This window comes from Sarcophilus harrisii, chromosome 2 (genome assembly GCF_902635505.1).
Source record: "Sarcophilus harrisii chromosome 2, mSarHar1.11, whole genome shotgun sequence".
NCBI lineage: Eukaryota > Metazoa > Chordata > Mammalia > Dasyuromorphia > Dasyuridae > Sarcophilus > Sarcophilus harrisii.
In genome coordinates, this window is record NC_045427.1 from 335,465,501 (window position 1) to 335,485,564 (window position 20,064).

The window sequence follows — 20,064 nt, forward strand, 5'->3', positions numbered from 1 at the left end:
CATTGAAAGAATTCATCGAACACCTTCTGAAAGAAACCCTAAAATAAAAACCCCAAGGAATATTGTAGCCAAATTTTAGAACTATCAGATTAAGGAAAAAATTTTACAAGCAGCCAAAAAAAAAAAAAAAACAATTTAAATACCGAGGTGCCACAATAAGGACCACCCAAGATCTGGCTGCCCACATTAAAGGAGCAAAGGGCCTGGAATCTGATATTCCGAAAGGCACAAGAACTTGGGATGCAGCCAAGAATAAACTACCCAGCTAAGCTGAGCATTTTCTTCCAGGGAAAAAGATGGACATTTAATGAAACAAATGAATTCCATTTGTTTCTAAGGAAAAAACCAGAACTAAACAAAAAATTTGATCTCCAAACCATAGAACTCAAGAGATGCAGAAAAGGTAAAACGAACTCTTGAGAATTGTATTTCTGTTGTGGATATACAAAAAGAATACATGTGTAATTTGATTTTACTGATATAACATAAAAAAGGAAGTAGATATGGAAAAGGGATGATGGCAGAATAAGGTGGGAAGGAGGGATAAAAAGAGGGAAACCACATCCCACGAAGAGGCAAAGGAAACTTATCATATCTGAGGGAATTTAGAGAGGGGAGGAACATTGTGTGAATCTTACTCTCATCAGAGTTGGCTCAAAGAAAAAATAATTGACATTTGTTTTAGAGAAAATTCTCTCTCGCCTCATTAAAAACAGGGGAGAGGAAAAGGGAAAAGAAAAAGGGTAATAAGGGAAGGAAGGGGAAAAGATTCAAAGGTGGGGAGGGAGGGATTCTAAAGAGAGTAAGCATCGTGATACAAGTGGGGTACATAAGTTCAAAAAGGGGAAAGAAGGTTGGGGGAGGCAAGAAAAAGTAATGCATAATCTGGGGTTATTAGGATGGCAGGAAATACAGATTTAGTAATTCTAACCGTAAATGTGAATGGGATGAACTCCCCCATAAAGATGAGGCAGATAGCAGACTGGATCAAAAGTCAGAACCCTACAATATGTTGTTTACAAGAAACACATTTAAAGCAGGGAGATACATATAGAGTAAAGGTAAAAGGCTGGAGCAAAATCTTTATGCTTCAGGTGAAGTCAAAAAGTAGGGTAGCCATCCTTATCTCAGATCAAGCAAAACAAAAATTGATCTAATTAAAAGAGATAAGGAAGGTAACTACATCCTGCTAAAGGGCAGCATAAACAACAAAGCAATATCAATATTAAACATATATGCACCAAGTGGTATGGCATCCAACTTCCTAAAGGAGAAGTTAAGAGAGTTGCAAGAAGAAATAGACAACAAAACTGTAATAGTGGGAGATCTCAACCTTGCACTCTCAGAATTAGACAAATCAAACCACAAAACAAATAAGAAAGAAATTAAAGAAGTAAATAGAATATTAGAAAAATTAGGTATGTTAGATCTTTGAAGAAAATTGAATGGAGATAGAAAGGAATATACTTTCTTCTCAGCAGATCATGGAACCTATTCAAAAATTGACCATATATTAGGACATAAAGACCTCAAAATTAAATGCAAGAAAGCAGAAATAGTAAATGCTTTCTTTTCAGATCACGATGCAATAAAAACTACATTCAACAAAAAGTTAGGGGGAAATAGACCAAAAAGTAATTGAAAATTAAACAATCTCATCTTAAAGAATGATTGGGTGAAGCAGCAAATTATAGATACAATTAATAATTTCACCCAAGATAATGACAATGATGAGACGTCATACCAAAATTTGTGGGATGCAGCCAAAGCGGTAATAAGAGGGAATTTTATATCCTTAGAGGCTTACTTAAATAAAACAGAGAAAGAAAAGATTAATGAATTGGCTTGCAAACTAAAAAACTAAAAAGACCAAATTAAAACCCCTAATCAAATACTAAATTTGAAATTCTAAAATTAAAAATATTGAAAGTAAAAAAACTATTGAACTAATTAATAAAACTAAGAGTTGGTTCTATGAAAAAGCCAATAAAATAGATAAGCCTTTGGTAAATCTGATTAGAAAAAGGAGGGAGGAAAATGAAATTAGTAGTCTTAAAAATGAAAAGGGAGAACTTTCCACCAATCAAGAGGAAATTAGAGGAATAATACGTTATTTTGCTCAACTTTATGCCAATAAATTTGATAACCTAAGTGAAATGGATGACTACCTCCAAAAATATAGACTTTCCAGACTAACAGAGGAGGAAGTAAACTGCTTGAATAGTCCCATTTCAGAAAAAGAAATAATACAAGCAATTAAACAACTCCCTAAGAAAAAATCCCCAGGACCAGATGGATTTACATGTGAATTCTACCAAACATTTAAAGAACAATTGGCCCAATGCTATATAAATTATTTGATAAAATAGGGAATGAAGGAGTCCTACCAAATTCCTTCTATGACACAGACATGGTAATTGATACCTAAACCAGGTAGGTTGAAAACAGAGAAAGAAAATTATAGACCAATCTCCTAATGAATATTGATGCTAAAATCTTAAATAAGATATTAGCAAAAGATTACAGAAAATCATTCCAGGATAATACACTATGATCAGTAGGATTTATACCAGGAATGCAGGGCTGGTTCAATATTAGGAAAACTATCAATATAATTGGCCATATTAATAACCAAATTAATCAAAAACCATATACTCATCTCAATAGATGCAGAAAAGCATTTGACAAAATCCAACATCCATTCCTATTAAAAACACTTGAGAGTATAGGAATAAATGGACTTTTCCTTAAAATAATCAGCAGCATCTATTTAAAACCATCAGTAAGCATCATATGTAATGGAGACAAACTGCAAACCATTCCCTAATAAGATCTGAGTGAAACAAGGTTGCCCACTATCACTGTTACTATATAATATTGTATTAGAAACACTAGCTTTGGCAATAAGAGCTGAGAAAGAGATTAAAGGAATAAGAATAGGCAATGAGGAAACCAAATTATCACTCTTTGCCAATGACATGATGGTATATTTAGAGAACCCCAGAGATTCTACTAAAAAGTTATTAGAAATAATCCACAACTTTATCAAAGTTGCTGTTATAAAATAAACCCACATAAGTCATCAGCATTTTTATATGTCACCAACAAAATCCAACAGTCAGAGTTACAAAGAGAAATTCCATTCAAAGTAACTACTGATAATATAAAATATTTAGGAATCTATCTGCCAAGGGAAAATCAGAAACTTTATGAGCAAAATTACAGACCACTTTTCACACAAATTAAGTCTGATCTAACTAATTGAAAAATATTAAATGCTCTTGGATAGGCAAGCAAATATAATAAAGATGACAATACTACTTAAACTAATCTATTTATTTAGTGCTATACCAATCAGATTCCCAAAAACTATTTTAATGACCTAGAAAAATAACAACAAAATTCATATGGAAAAACAAATGCTCAAGAATTTCAAAGGAATTAATGAAAAAAAAATCAAATGATGGTGGCTTAGCTGTACCAGATCTAAAATTATATTATAGAGCAGCAGTTACCAAAACCATTTGGTATTGGCTAAGGAATAGATTAGTTGATCAGTGGAATAGGTTAGGTTCAAGGGATAAAACAGTCAACAAATATAGCAACCTAGTCTTTGACAAACCCAAAGACCCCAGCTTTTGGGATAAGAACTTACTGTTTGATAAAATTGCTGGGAAAATTGGAAACTAATATGGCAGAAACTAGGCATTGATCCACACTTAACATCGTACAACAAGATAAGGTCAAAATGGGTTCATGACCTAGGCATAAAGAATGAAATTATTAATAAATTAGAGGAACATAGGATAGTTTACCTCTCAGACCTGTGTGAAGGGAAGGTTTTATGACCAAAGCAGAACTAGAGATCATTACTGATCACAAAATAGAAAATTTCTGATTATACTAAACTGAAAAGTTTTTGTACAAACAAAACTAATGCAGACAAGATTAGAAGGGAAGCAATAAACTGGGAAAATATTTTTACAGTCAAAGATTCTGATAAAGGCCTCATTTCCAAAATATATAGAGAATTAACTCTAATTTATAAAAAATCAAGCCATTCTCCAATTGAAAATGGTCAAAGGATATGAACAGACAATTCTCAGATGAAGAAATTGAAATTATTTCTAGTCATATGAAAAGATGCTCCAAGTCATTATTAATCAGAGAAATGCAAATTAAGACAACTCTAAGATACTCACTACACACCTGTCAGATTGGCTAAGATGACAGGAAAAATAATGATGATTGTTGGAGGGGATGTGGGAAAACTGGGACATTGATGCATTGTTGGTGGAGTTGTGAACGAATCCAACCATTTTGGAGAGTAGTTTGGAACTATGCTCAAAAAGTTATCAAACTGTGTATACCCTTTAATCCAGCAGTGTTACTACTGGGCTTATATCCCAAAGAGATTATAAAGAAGGGAAAGGGACCTGTATGTGCACGAATGTTTGTGGCAGCCCTTTTTGTAGTGGCTAGAAACTGGAAACTGAATGGATGTCCATCAGTTGGAGAATGGCTGAATAAATTGTGGTATATAAATATTATGGAATATTACTGTTCTGTAAGAAATGACCAACAGATTGATTTCAGAAAGGCCTGAAGAGACTTAGACGAACTGATGCTGAGTGAAATGAGCAGGACCAGGAGATCATTATATACTTCAACAACAATACTATATGATGACCAGTTCTGATGGACCTGGCCATCCTCAGCAATGAGATCAACCAAATCATTTCCAATGGAGCAGTAATGAACTGAACCAGCTACGCCCAGAGAAATAACTCTGGGAGATGACTAAAAACCATTACATTGAATTCCCAATCCCTATATTTATGCCCACCTGCATTTTTGATTTCCTTCACAAGTTAATTGTACAATATTTCAGAGTCTGATTCTTTTGTACAACAAAATAACGTTTTGGTCATGTATAGTTATTGTGTATCTAATTTATATTTTAATGTATTTAACATCTCCTGGCCATCTAGGGAGAGGGTGGGGGGTAAGAGGTGAAAAATTGGAACAAGAGGTTTGGCAGTTGTTAATGCTGTAAAGTTACCCATGCATATAACCTGTAAATAAAAGGCTATTAAATTAAAAAAAAGAAGAAGCAGGAGTGATACCCCTTTAAGAGAGCATACACACAAAGTTCACAGAAACCAGAATTCAAAATTATATTTTGTAATCCTGCTCTAACTCCAAATTTTCCTCTTCAGGGTTTTTCTTGGAGGAGACCTTTCCAAAATGTATACACCCTTTGATATGTTTCCATGTTCCCCCCTCTCCATCATTCAAAAAATGTTGTGTGTTTTTTTCCTTAAGTGAATTTTTATATTAATTTATTTAATTTTTAATAATTAATTAAATTATTTAATATTTAATATTAAATTAATATACATGAAACTTATTAAGCATGTCAATTAAAAATTTGGCCTGCCTGGGGCATAAATCCAAATCATTTGCACTAAAGCAACACTTGGAGTTACCATAGAGATGGTGGAATATACAGGGAAGAGGGGGAGAGTGATCACAATGTGTCCCTGGTCAAGTCATTTAAGTCTCGATGTCTGAGTTTTCTTATCTGTAAAAATCTAGAAAATAATATCATCTACCTAAGAGTGTTGTTATGAGAATCAGATAAGATAATACCTGCAAAATGCTTTATAAACTTTAAAATATTGTATGAAAGAAAGTTTTTGTTGTCATTATCAAAAACTGAGGAAAAATAAACAAAGATACATTTAGAGAAAAGGGTATTGATTTGGCAATTAAGAGAGCATTAATGGTTTCAGGTTATATGACCAAGAAAGCAGACTAGACATTTTATCTAACCTTTTAAAAAATCTTTGAACTCTTCTCCAAATAAGAATAATATCCAAGAGCTATAGTAATTGTAACTGTTTATTCAGACAAAGAAACTGAGAAGCATAATACAGTCAAAGCAAAGTCAATTAACAAGCATGTATTAAACATCTAGTATGTGCCAGACACTGTGCTAAGTGCTGAGAACACAAAGACCAAAAACAAAACAAGAAAAATCAATTTTCTAAAAAGTCCTGAAAATATTAATATTGTGGAATACAAGTCAGTACCCAGCTAAATTCTCCTCACACTTTCCTCCACATAACTTTAAAATAAGACAAATTAAAAGCCAGACAGAGTTTCTGGGAAATTAGTAATTAATCTATTAATTATGCCACCAAATAATCAGTAAATTAATGGTCACTGGTCTTTCTCAGTAATCAAAAACAAAGACCCTGGAAATTATCAAATGCTTAAATGCTTTTAGAAAAGTGGGTGCCCCTGGCAGGCAGAGTTCATCCCTGATTGGTAAACAATCAATGAGGAGTTAGACATATTAATGAGGAGTTAGACTAAAAATTTCAACTCCTCCTGCTAAGAACCTGACAGGATCATAAGATTCAGCTGTCTCAGTCCTCTAGACAAAGGAATCCATCTTCATCCAGGCTACTCTGATTGAACAACGTCATGAATCTAATGTTTTGGGGGCCCAAATTTTAGATTAGATTCTCTTTACACTTTAATCACAAATAAGCTCTCTGAGCAGGGTGAATTCCTGCCCAAGAATGAAGTGATTGTTCTCAGACGATTAGATTAAATCTTATCATGAGCCTTTCTTTTAGAGACTGAGGTCCCATAAGGACAAGGGTCCTTGAATGAGGAAAATAGAAAAGAGGAAAAAATTTTGTTGTAATTTGGATATTAATATGAGAAAATAACCATTTATTTCAAAAATAATGCCTCAAATCAATTTTTGGAGGCAAATCCAACAAAAGGTCATAGGGAGATACTTTTCTAACCAAAAACTATATTTAGTAGATCCACAGGAGAGTACTGTAACAGCAGGGCGGTCACAGATTCAGAGAGTCAGAAGCATCAATTGTAGGCTTTGAGGTAACCACAACAGCAACAGCAGAAATAGTAGCAGCTTCATGAGCTTTCAGTCCAAAAATGGCAAATGGGTCAGAAAGAGAAAGATGTTACAAGGACCCTCTGCTAGCACTGGGATAGTTGGTGCTGATTAGCAATTCTATTGACCATAATCTGTCTGGGCCACAGTTTTAAAACAGAGAGAAAAACCTGTACAAGAGCGCAAAGAGTGCACAAGAGTGCAAAGAATCTGATCACACATTGTTCCAGAGCCAAAAGGGATAGCTAGTATTTTTGGCTGTAGGTGAACAGGGGTCAATCCTGGGTAAATACTGGAAACAGACCAAAAAGCAGAAAACACTTTCCCCCAAGAAAAACAAACTCCTTAAAAGCATTGAAAACTTGTAGACAATCAGAATTTGTGCTGAAAACAGCAGCACAAAAAAGCTCGAAGCTTCAGAGCATGCTTCCTCAGCCCCAGGAGAATACAAGATAAAAGTTTAAAGTAAAGACATAGACACAGGAAAGTGAGCAGGCAATACCAGCAACAGCAATAAAAGAACTTGTCAATGAAAAGCTACTGTGGTAACAGGGAAGATTAAAATACATACAAAACAAAAATTTGAAAACAAGCAAAACCTCAAAGAAAAAATACTAATTAAAAAGAGAATTAACAACCTAGTTAAAGACATTAAAAAAAACTGAAAAAATTTACTTATAAATAGAATTGGTCAAATGGTTTAAAAAAGGAGGCACAAAAATTCACTGAAGAAAAGAGTTCCATGAAAGACAGAATTGGCCAAATGGAAAAGACAGTACAAAAGCTCACTGAAGAAGATAATTCCTTAAAAATCAGAATTGGAGGTAGCTTGGGGGTAGCTAGGTGGCACAGTGGATAGAGCACCAGCCCTGAAGTCAGGAAGACCCAACTTTAAATCTGGCCTTAGACACATAACACTTCCTAGCCATGCAACCCTGAGCAAGTCAAAGAAAAAAAATCAGAATTGGGAAAGAGGAAACTATGAGCCTTCAAGAAATATTTTAAAAGTCGAATAAAAAAAATAGAAGAAAATGTGAAATCTCAAAAAAAAACTAATTTAGAAATTGAATTGAGGAGAGAAAATTTAAGAATTATTCTACTACCTGAAGCCATGCTAAAAAATAAATTTAGATATACTTTTTCAAGAAATTATAAAGGAAAACCACCCTTGTGTCTTAGATCTGGATGGTAAAATAGAAATTAATGGAACCCACTTCTTGAAAGAGATCCCAAAATGAAAACTCCCAGGAATGTTATAGACAAATTTCAAATATTCCAGATCAAGCATCAAGAAAGAAATAATTAAGAATAGTGGAAGCATAATCAAGATAACATAATACTTAGCAGCTTCCACATTGAAAGAGTAGAGGTTTTGGAATTTCAAGGGGCAAAATTTCAAGAGGCTAGAATGAGTCAAAAATAACTACTCAGCCAAACTAAATATAATCCTTTAAGTGAGAAAAATGAATATTTAAAGAAACAGAAAACTTCCAAGCACTCCTGATGAAGAGACCAGAGTTGAATGCTTGGGTAAATTGTGGTATATGAATGTTATGGAATATTATTTTTCTGTAAGAAATGACCAACAGGATGAATATAGAGAGTCTTGGAGAGACTTACATGAACTGATGCTGAGTGAAATGAGCAGAACCAGGAGATCATTATACACTTCAACTACAATACTGTATGAGGATATATTCTGATGGAAATGGATATCTTCTACAAAAAGATCTAATTTAGTTCCAATTGATCAATAATGGACAGAATCAGTTACACACAGAGAAGGAATACTGGGAAATGAATGTGGACTACTTGCATTTTTGTTTTTCTTCCCAGTCTATTTTTACCTTCTGAATCCAATTTTTCTTGTGCAACGAGAGAACTGTACGGATCTGCACACATATATTGTATCTAAGATACACTTTAACATGTTTAACATGTATGAGATTGCCTGCCATCTAGGGGAAGGAGTGGAGGGAGGGAAAGGAAAAGTTGTAACAGAAGTGAGTGCATGGGACAATGTTGCAAAAATTACCCATGCAAATGTTCTGTCAATAAAAAGCTATAATAAAATAAAATAAGAAATATACTTACAACAGAAAGTGACACACAGAGTAGAAATAAAAAGCTAGAGTTGAAATAAAGATGCTTCCAGCTAAAGGGATAGGGAGAGCAATCATGGTTGCAAAAAATAGCTAAAGTAGACCTAATGGAAAAGATAATCAAGGAAAATGCATTTTGATGGAAGATACAATATCAAAATATTTTAAAGCAATTTTTGCTAATAATGTGCTGACTTTTTAAATATATATACATATTTATAAATAGAACTGAATCAATTTTGTAAAAATAAGAGCCATTTCTCAATTGTTAAGTGTTCAAAGTATATGAAATAACAAATTTCAGAAGAAGAAATCAAAGCTCTCTATAATAAGCATATGAAAAAAATCCAAGTCACTATTGATTAGAGAAGGACAAATTACACAATTCTGAGTTACCACATGAACCTATCAAAAATGGCAGATGTTGGGTGGAGGAGGGGAAATAAGTACATTAATGAACTATTGATGAAGTGAGTAAACTAATCCAACCATTCTGGAGAACAATCTAGGACAACAGCCATAGGGCCAAGACTGATCCAGGAATATTACTACTAGGCTTTTACTGCAAAGAAAAAACAAACAAGATTAATAGTTCTTTTGAAGTGACAAAGAATAAAAAATTAAGGGCATGTCCATCAGTTGGGGAATGGCTGAACAAACTAGTATATTATTGTGATAGAATATTATTGTTCTATAATAGATGGAGAAGAGAATATTTTCAGAAAAATCTGAAAAGACTTACATGAACTGATGTTGAGTGAAGTGAGCAGAACTAGGACAACATTATATACAGTAATAGCAATGATGATCAACTATAAAAGATTTGGCTACTCTAATTAATTAGTTATCCAAAGCAATTTGAAAGGACTTATTGTGGGGGGAAATGCTAGTTATCTCCAAAAAAGAACTGATGAACAAATTGAAGTAAAAAGTTTTTCCTAATTTTGTTTGCAATATGGCTAATATAGACACATATTTTGCATGATTTCACAGGAATAACTGACATCATATTGTTTGCCTTCTCAGTGGAGAGTGGTACAAGCAAGGGAGAGAATATGCAATTCGAAATGACATCTTGGAATGAGCCTAAGCATCAGTAAAAATAAAATAAAAGATGAATGATATTCAATAAAAGTTTATGAATCATTCCTGCAAGAAAAACAGACATCATAAGATCATGCAATTTACAAACATTCCAAACAACAAAAACTTTACTAAGTACAACTGACACCTATACAGATTATTTTAAAATGTTTATTTTATTTTTTTCAATTACATCTAAAAACAATTTTAGTTATCTGTGTTGTTTTAAATATTAAATCCCAGATTCCTTTCCTCTCTTCCTCTTCTCCACCATCATTTAGAAAGCAAGCAATTTGATATAGATTATACATAGCAGTCCAAAAAACATATTTCCATATTGTGAAAGAAAACATAGACACCCCCTAGCAAAAAAGAAAGGAAAAAGAAAGAAAATAAATCAAGTAAATTAAAGTGCACTTTCATATGCATTCAGACCCCATAAAAGTTGTTATATTCTTCAATGGATTTTTGTGCCTCTTTTGCTATTTCACTTATTCTGTTGTTATTTTTTAAGGTATTTTCTTTTGCTTACTTTACCAAGCTGTTGACATCTTTTCATGATTTTCTTTCTCATTGCTTTCCCAAGTTTTTCCTCTACTTCTTTTATTTATTTATTTTTAAAATCCTTTTGGGGGCTCTTATAGGAATTCTTTTTTTTTTGTCTGAGACCAATTCACATGCTTCTTTGAGGGTTTGGATGCAACAATTTTGACTTTGTTGTCTTTTGAGTTTCTTTTGATTTTCCTTATTACCATAGCAGCTTTCTGTGGTCAGGTTCTTTTTGTTTGTTTGCTCATTCTTCTGGCCTATTTCCTGACTTTTAACTTTATATTAAAGTTGAGATCTGCTCTGGGGTGAAGGGAACTCTGTTTCAAACTTGGGGTTTTTTAATCAGCTATTTTCATAGCTAGTTCTGAAGATTGTTAAGTTTTCAGTTTTTTCAAAGTAGTATGATCTAGGGAAAGATGTGTTTGCTCATTTGTAATGTCCAAGCTAGTTTCTGGGGGATCTCTGGAAAGGCCTTGGTCTTTAGGTTAAAAAATGATGAAGGCAGGAGAGCCACCATGAGGCTGGTCAAAAATGGAGTCCGGAATCTGGAATCTGGAGTCTCAAGTCTTCTCTGTCTGTGACTGTGAATCTTCTTCTGTGTCCCTGACTCCTAGTTCTTTTAGCCCTTAAATACCTCAATAAGATTACAGCATATTGAGCATGTGCCAACTATTAGGAGAACCATTACATCACCATATCATACTAAACATGTGCTTAATCACTAGATTATATCATCATATCACACAAAGTATGTGCTTAATTACAGAATCATTATTTTAACAATCACACTGAGTAGGTGCTTAACTATAAGCACCCTGCTCTCAGTATCTTAAGTATACCTTTTCAGAGGTCAAGCCCTCTACACTCCTCTCCTAGCCTGTGCTCTGTTCTCTGAGTGACCATAAGCATTCTTTCCCACACTGGAACTGTGACTAGGATCCCTATTATCTCTGGTGTGCTAGTGTTTCTCTTTATCATAAAACTGCAATTCAGGACTTCCTGAATCTATGCAACAGAGTCCTGCATAGAATACTTGCAAAAGGACGTTTGTAGTCTCCTTCTAATCATTTATAGACTGAGAGCTCCAGAAGCCATTATTTTCAATTCAATTTCTCCCAAGATTAATTGCTGTCTTGTGAGGGTATTATTGACAGCTCCACTGAGCTTGACTCACATTCTGGTAGTCCAGGTAGTTTTGTGGCAACCTTTGATCTGAGATTCTACTAAAAGGCTAATACAGTAAGAAGGTTACTGAAAGTCATCATATACAGCATAATATTTATAACAATACCCTTTGGGGTTGCAAAAAAGTAAGAAGAAAAATGTCCACTGATTGTGGAAAGACGAAAGAAATTATAATATATGAATTTAATAAAATGTTACTATGTTATAAGAAATGATGACTATGGTGAGTAAAGAGAAGACTGACCATATGTATAAAATACAAGACTGAATAAACTGATGCAGAATGCATTAAGCAGAACCAAGAAAACACAGATATCCACAACAATGCAAAAACGATAACCAAAAACAACAAAACAACTGAAAGTGAATAAGCCATAATGGGAGAGGGGGAACATGACTTAAAAGAATTAATTATATTGGTATACCATTCTTTGCTTTATAATTCCTTGATTTGGGGTTAGCACTATATTTGCATGAATATATTAAGAATGTTTTCTTTCTTGATTTTGAGAAGAATTTGCATATTTATTGGTACTAGCTGTTTTTAAAAATTTAATACAATACATTTCTTTGCAGTGGTTGGAATTCCACCAAAGGGGAACTCTGCATAAATTTTTAGACTTTTCACTATGATTGGTTTTTCAATTTTTTTTCTTTTCTTTCTTTTAAAAATATTATTTGTTATATGGAATGACTCAGAAGAGTGAGGGGGAGGAAAATAGGGAACAATTTAGATGACATAAAGGCAAAAAATATGAAAATGTATTTGTGACTTTGTAGGGAATAGTTTTCATTGAATTGAGAAGTTTCAAAAACAGATTTCACAGAATTCAGAATTTAGTGATAGAAAAGAAAGTAGAGGCGTTCTTTGGAGTTGGTTTTTTCAGTGAGTGAAGGTAAAGACATAGGAAAATAACTAGTAAAGTAAGAATTTTGGAAGATAGGGATATATGAATGTATTTGTATGCTTCAGAGAAGAAGCCAGGAGATAGGAAGGAATTACTGATTAGAAAGAGAGCAAAGGAGAATCTGCTAACCAAGACAGGAAAGTGATATAGAAATATGCTTTTTAAAATTGTTTAAATGTATCACAGATGCTTATCTGTGATAAGTCCCTTACAACAAGTCCCTTAGCAAAGAGAAGAGCCACCTTTTCATAAGAGAAAAGAGTAAAGACAGAGATAATTGAGAAAGACAAAGAATTTTATGAAATGGAAAGGAGAGAAAAGATCTTTTGTCAAATGACCTCAATTTTTTCTCCAAAGAAGCTGAGGTTCATAGCAGAAAGAGTTGGAGGAGAGAGCATAAAGACCCTTGAAGGGACATCAAAAGTTTTGGATTAGCTACTGAAGCTAATGTGAAGGAATGTGTAAAGGAATTGCCTTATTAGAATGAGGAACAAATTAAGATTAGGTAATATTAACTTGTTGCAAAGGCAGAACTATGTACCCAGTGAAATGATGATGACCTGGGAAAGAATTGAGTGACTGGAGGAATTGCAGTTTACAGTGAAGGCAAAGACCAGTATTAGAGGCAAAAAAGGAGAGAGAAGGATATACAAGAGTAGGGGAATAGGATCAGAAAAAGGAATTTCTGAATTACTGAACATGAAAGTAGAATATTTCTTACTGGGTTGATGTATGATCAACTAGATCTTTTCCTATTTCTGCCAAAGTTCTTAAAACAACCGCTCTTCCACATTTCTGCAGGTCTGGGGGAAAAAAATGTAATTCTAGCAATCGTTATGTAAGTAATGCTCCAGACTAGATAATTATCTTAGAAATATTACACTTTTTAAAATTCCAGAGAAAGAAATATGTAAGCTTTTTTTCTAAATGGAAAGTTCTTTCAGAAATTCTAAGTCTTTAGTTGTCAGGGTAAAAAAAAAGCTATCTTCCATTTGTTTTCTTTCTGTAGAAATCAATATTTTTTAATCAAAAGACAGGGCTAGAAATATGACTTCATTAATAACTGGAGAACTACTTGTTGCAAAGTATAGGCTAGTTCCCTGGAGGCCTCAGGGTCAGCCAGAGTCAGGATGAATTAAAAGTCCTTGGCCTTTAGGGGGAGAAGTTAAGGAGGCAGGTAAGCAGAATCCTTGATTCTGGAATCCAGAGTCACCAGTCTCTCTCCTTGTCCTGCCTCCAAGTGACTCTGGCCTGTCTCCCTCTGCCCTCCAATCCTTGCCTATGATTATCTTAACACCAAACATTCAGCAACCATCAATAGTGAGAAGAGCCATTTAGTCCAAAACCAATCTATTGTCCATTACTTTATGTGTTAGGGAATTTAATGATCCCTGCAAGTTTTTGAAGTCCTGCCACAGTCTTTTTATGTGTTAAGGAATCCAATGATTCCTGCAGATTTTGAAGTCCTACAACAGTCTCATCATTTCTCAGGGAATCCAATGATTCCTGAGGGTTTTCAAGTCCTGCATCAGTCTCATTAACAATTTTTGATGTCCATGAGTCAGTTGCCATAACTGCCATACTCTTTCAGTGGTGGGCACAATCAGCAATGGAACCACCCAATGTTTCTTGGGTCTTCTCCTTCAAGTGTCTGTTCCATCGCTCTCTGATAGACAAGGTGAATACAGCTTGTTGGCACCCATTTGATTCCTTCTCCATCTGTAAAGATACAAGCAAACCCTCTCCCCCAAGCAGTTAACCTATCTGGTCCCTTCCATTCACCACTTTCTGGATCTCTCCACATCACCCAGGGATTATCTAAAAATAGCAGAGCTGCTCACAATCAGATACTGCCCTTCTGGTGGGTTATAAAAACCTGTCTGCTGCAGCCAGTGCATCTTTGTCAAAAATCAAGAAGTTAATTGTATAGAGAGCTAAATTTAGAAGTTCTCTAGGGTTACCTGTGACTCCCCCTTTCTTTTGTTTTTGGAGGAGCGTCTTAATATCTCTGTTTCTCCTCTCTACTATTGTGGTGTGTAAAATCTTATACTGTACACAAAAGTGTGCAAAACATTCAAAAGTATATGCAGGTCCATTATCTCTTTTTATTGCTTGTGGCACACCCATAATTGCAAATGCTTATATAAGGAATTCAGTGACCACTCAGGCTGTCTCTTTTGCTGCTGGTATTGCAAATGTGAATCCTGAAAAGGTATCTACTACAACATAAATAAAAGATAGAAGATTTAAAATGGGTCACATCCATTTGCCAAATTTCATTGGGTCTCAAACCATGAGTGTTCTTCCCTGGAGGGAGGGTAGGAACATGGAAAGCATGCTTTTATTATACTCCTAGTTTCCTCTTTTGTTATCACAAATTGCAAACGTAAAGCTTGAGCAGCCTGATGATATTTAGAATGATATTCTTGGGCTGCTTGAAATAAAGGAATATTGGCCAACATGGTTAGAAGACTATTTCCCATCGAATTACCATCAAAAATATGATGGTAAAGTCCACTATGAGAGTGGACATGCAAAATATAAATCTTACCTGGACACTTTCTCACTTGCTCTTCAAGTTCCTTAAAGAGCTGATACATATTGGAAGCTACAAATTTTATTTGGGTTATGGCAATTCTTTGTACCACACCTACTGAATAGGCTGAATCAGATATTATATTTATATCACCTGGATAATAAGTAACTGTTAGAATGATTGCATATAATTCATTCTGCAGAGTGGACAGAAAAGGAGTTCTGACATTTTGGCACATACAGGTCCCTTTCCCTTCTTTAGTATGTCTTTGGGGTATAAGCTCAGTAGAAACACTGCTGGATTAAAGGGTATGCACAGTTTGATAACTTTTTGAGCATAGTTCCAAATTGCTCTCCAGAATGACTGGATGTGTTCACAATTCCCCCAACAATGTATCAGTGTCCCTGTTTTCCCACATCCCCTCCAATAGTATACCATCATATCATCTGCAAAGAGTGATAATTTGGTTTCCTCATTTCCTACTCTAATTCCTTTAATCTTTTTTTTGACTCTTATTGCCAAGACTAGCGTTTCTAAATCAATATCGAATAGTAATGGTGATATTGGGCAACCTTGTTTCACTCCAGATCTTACTGGGAATGGTTCCAGTTTATCCCCATTACATATGATGAATACTGACAGTTTTAAATGTATGCTCCTGACTATTTTAAGGAAAAGTCCATTTATTCCTATACTCTCAAGTGTTTTCATTAGGAATGGATATGGAATTTTATCAAATGCTTTTTCTGCATCTATTGAGATGATCATATGGTTTTTGTTAATTTGCTTATTGATATAGTCAATTATGCTAATAGTTTTCCTAATATTGAACCAGCCCTGCATTCCTGGTAAAAATCCTACTTGGTCATAGTGTATTATTCTGGGAATAATTTCTATACTCTTTTTGCTAATATTTTATTTAAGATTTTTGCCTCAATATTCATTACAGAGTTTGGTCTATAATTTTCTTTCTCTGTTTTCAACCTACCTGGTTTAATTATCAGTACCATGTCTGTGTTATAAAAGGGATTTGGTAGGACTTCTTCAACCCCTATTTTTTCAAATACTTTATATAACATTGGAGTTAATTGTTCTTTAAATGTTTGGTAGAATTCACATGTAAATCCATCTGGTCCTGGGAATTTTTTTAGGGAATTGATTAATAGCTTGTTCTATTTCTTTGTCTAAAATGGGACTGTTTAACCAATTTATTTCTTTCTCTGTTAATCTGGGCTGGGCCCCTCACCACATTTCCCTGAATCAGTTTACATTCTGATGCCCAAAGGAAGCCTCTGTTGCATTTTGGACATAAGGTTTTGTGTCTTATTCTCCCACTTTGCTTTCTTACTCTGTCTCTATGCCAACACTGAGCTTTCAGATGCCTTACTTTACCACACTGAAAGCACTGACGAGTCTCTCCAGGGACACTGGAAGTCCCTTGCCAAAAGGGACCCTGTCTTCCCATGTTCAGATCTTGGGAAGTCTGCATCTTAGCCTGACTGTAAAATGTGTTTGTGCCCACGGTGGTACAGCTTCTTATGATCACCTCTAAAGGAGCATTTCATTACAAACTTCATTAGCATTTTCTTTAGAAAGTTGCCTTATAACTTTTGTTGCTGCATTTTCGCCAATAGTTTGTATGACAGCTGTCTGTAGATGTCCCACAAAATCAGCAAAGGGTTCATTTCGCCTTTGCGGTATTTTTGTGAAGGCCCCTCCTCTGTCCTGTTTATCTGGGATAAAACCCTATGCTTTGATAGCAGAAGCAATTTGCTCATGTGCTGCTGTGGGGTAATTAATTTGTGCTAAAGTATCTGCCTAAGAACCTACACCTGTTAGTTGGTCACAGGTAATTGGAGTATTAACTCCATTTTGCCTGTTTTGTTGTGCTTGTAATCCACATATTTCACTATACTCTGAAAGACACAAGTTTTGTTCAAGTTCTAAACATGTCCTTGCTATAGATTTCCAATCACTAGGGGTTAAAATTTCAGAAGTCAAATTCTGTAATAACATCTTAACATAAGATGATTGTAGAGGGCTGAAACTCTTGAGTGGTTGCACTGAGGTCAGTTCAAGCACTTAAGGCTAATTACCAACTGGACAATACTCCATGGGCATGTGCTTGGGGAATGGCTCTTCCCACTATCCTATGCTGGCTTGATAATTGGTGTATACAGAGAATTGTAGCAGGGAGTAGGGGGTGGAGTAAGAGTAACCAGGGTCACTTGTTGAGCGGGAGACAAGGAAGGAAGGTTGTGGAGATTCTGCTTCCATCCAATTCAATCCTACCCTTAAAGACTAAGAATAAAGACTAAGGACTTCTGCTTATCCTGATTCTGGCTGATTCTAAGGTATCCAGCGTGTTAACACAGTCATTACAGATGATGTAGCCGCATAAAGAGTACAAGCCTTTTTCAAATCTTTGATGATTTCTAGATTAAAAGAATTGTATCTTCTCCTTTCTTGACCTGAAGAGTTAAGCTGTTCAATCACAGGATACATTTCTATTCTCAAATCAGCTGTATTCTGCCCTTCCTCTTTCCTTTAAGTAGTGTCTTTTGCAATCTAGTCATAGGAGGGAGTGATTGTTGGGGAGGGGGTGGAGGTGCTGGTGATATCACTGCTTCTCCCATTCTTCCTCCTCCCTCCACCCAGGAAGATGAAGTTGATGGGGGGCAGGGGGGGGGTCAAGAGCCTGCTCAGGTGTAGGTGGGGTTGAAGCTGGACTGTGAGAGTGAGAATCACCACGCCCTTCAAGTTAACTTAACACCTCATGCCCTTCAGAGATATTTCCCTTATCCTCTCCCTTCTCTTCCTCTTTTTCCTCACACTTCCTTATGTGGCTGTTCTTAAAACTTTTTTTTTTTTTTTTTTTTAGAATTTGTAGGATTCTTTAAGGCCAATTGTATTATGTTGTATATATAGAATGTTTCCTTAGAAATTGAATCAGGATCTTTATCATTATAATATTCACATAGTTGGTCTCCTACTAGTTTCCAATTATCTGTCTCATTTTTTTCTTCCTTGAAGAACCAAGGGGATGTGCATTCTAATGTATCCAAGAGTCCACCAATCTGCTCCCAAGTTACAAGCAAACATTGCCTCTTTATTAGTCTGAGTATGCTTTCTATAGAGCTCTCATGGGGTGGGGGAGAATCCTTTCCTAATATCTGCCCTATTTCAGCTAGAAAAGGAAAGTTACTAGTTTAGCTCTTAAACAATTAAGTTCCCTGTTTGTCTATTAAAATACTCACCCTATTTCTTGGCCACAGGGACATCTTCAGTGAAATTAGGGTCCTTGGTTCACACGCTGGGTACCAATATAAAGTACAGGCTAGCTCCCTGAAGGCCTCAAGGTCAGCCAGAGTCAGGATGAATTGAAATCCTTGGTCTTTAGGGGGAGAAGTTACTGAGGTAGGCAAGAAGAATCCTCTATTCTGGAGTCCGGAGTCACCAAGCTCTCCCCTCCTCATTCTGCCTCTAAATGACTCTAGCCTCTCTCCCTCTGCCCTCCAATCATTGCCTATGATTATTTTAACACCAAACATTCAGCAAGCACCAACAGTGAGAAGAGCCGTTTATCCAAATATATACTAATAGAGTCATTATCTCACATGGTAATTAGCCTTAAGTACTTGGTTGTCTGATTCAAGCATACCTTTTTGGAGTTTCAGCCATCTACAACTTGCATTTAAGAACTAATATTTCTCTTAAGTACAGTAAGGATTGATATAAATTTAGGCCCAAGATAACTAATTAAAAATGTATTAAGCACCAATAAAAGGAGACTTTCAAAGATTTGACAGTTAAGAATGTCCATTCTCGGTTTCTTATAATAAATTGATTAAACAAATTATAGTTGTATGATTAAATTAATTTTGTTTGCTTTTGTAGCTCATCTTTGAAGGTATTCGAGGTCCTGGCATAGAAGGTGATATTGCCATTGATGATGTATCAATTTCAGAAGGAGAATGTGCAAAACAAGATCTAACTACAAAAAGTAAGTGACATTTATACACAAGGAATTTATTTGAAGACATTAAATACATTCACATGTACATGTATTTCAGCATAATATATTTATATTACAACATTAAATCAGAAGCTTTATACTGCTTTAAAATCTGCCTAATTGTTTTATATTTTAATACAACTTTGGAATCAGTGACTTAAATGAATTTTCTTTTTAAATAATAGTTTATTTCCCCCCAATATGTAAAACATATGTAAAAACAATTACTACAACCTTTTTCTTTTGAGTCCCAAATTCTCTTCCTGCCTACCATCACTGCCATCACTGCCAGCACTGAAACAGTCTAATATAAGTTATACATTGCAATACATGTAAAACATATTGCCATATTAGTCAATATGTGGAAGAAAACTTGAACCAAAAATAAATGATAGATGATAGATAGATAGATAGATAGATAAAGTACAAAATAGTATGTTTTGATCTGTATTCATATTCCTAAGTTTTTTTTTCTAGAGGTGGATAGCATTTTTGGTCATGAGCTAAAGGTATATTTTTCAAAACCAAAACCAATTTAGAAAAGATGAAGAAATGTTTCTTATTCTAGAACCAGTTGCTATTATCAAGAAAAAACCCAAAGAACTAATATTTTGGCTTGGAAATATAGCTTATTAAATAAATATTTTAAAATATTTCAACCATCTTCTAGATAAAAAATTGGAATTGAATACATAATAACCATACATTCATAATTATCTTATTCAACTAATTTGAAATCATTTACCCCCATT

At 34.7% G+C, this 20,064-nt stretch overlaps 1 protein-coding gene across 1 annotated transcript in view; it reads left to right on the forward strand.

Moving 5' to 3' along the window:
- Positions 1 to 20,064, forward strand: part of MDGA2 (MAM domain containing glycosylphosphatidylinositol anchor 2) — a 639,286-nt gene that overhangs the window by 609,193 nt on the left and 10,029 nt on the right. The window contains 1 exon segment of the mRNA XM_031952914.1: positions 19,195 to 19,300. Within this exon segment, the coding sequence (XP_031808774.1) occupies positions 19,195 to 19,300 (106 nt within the window).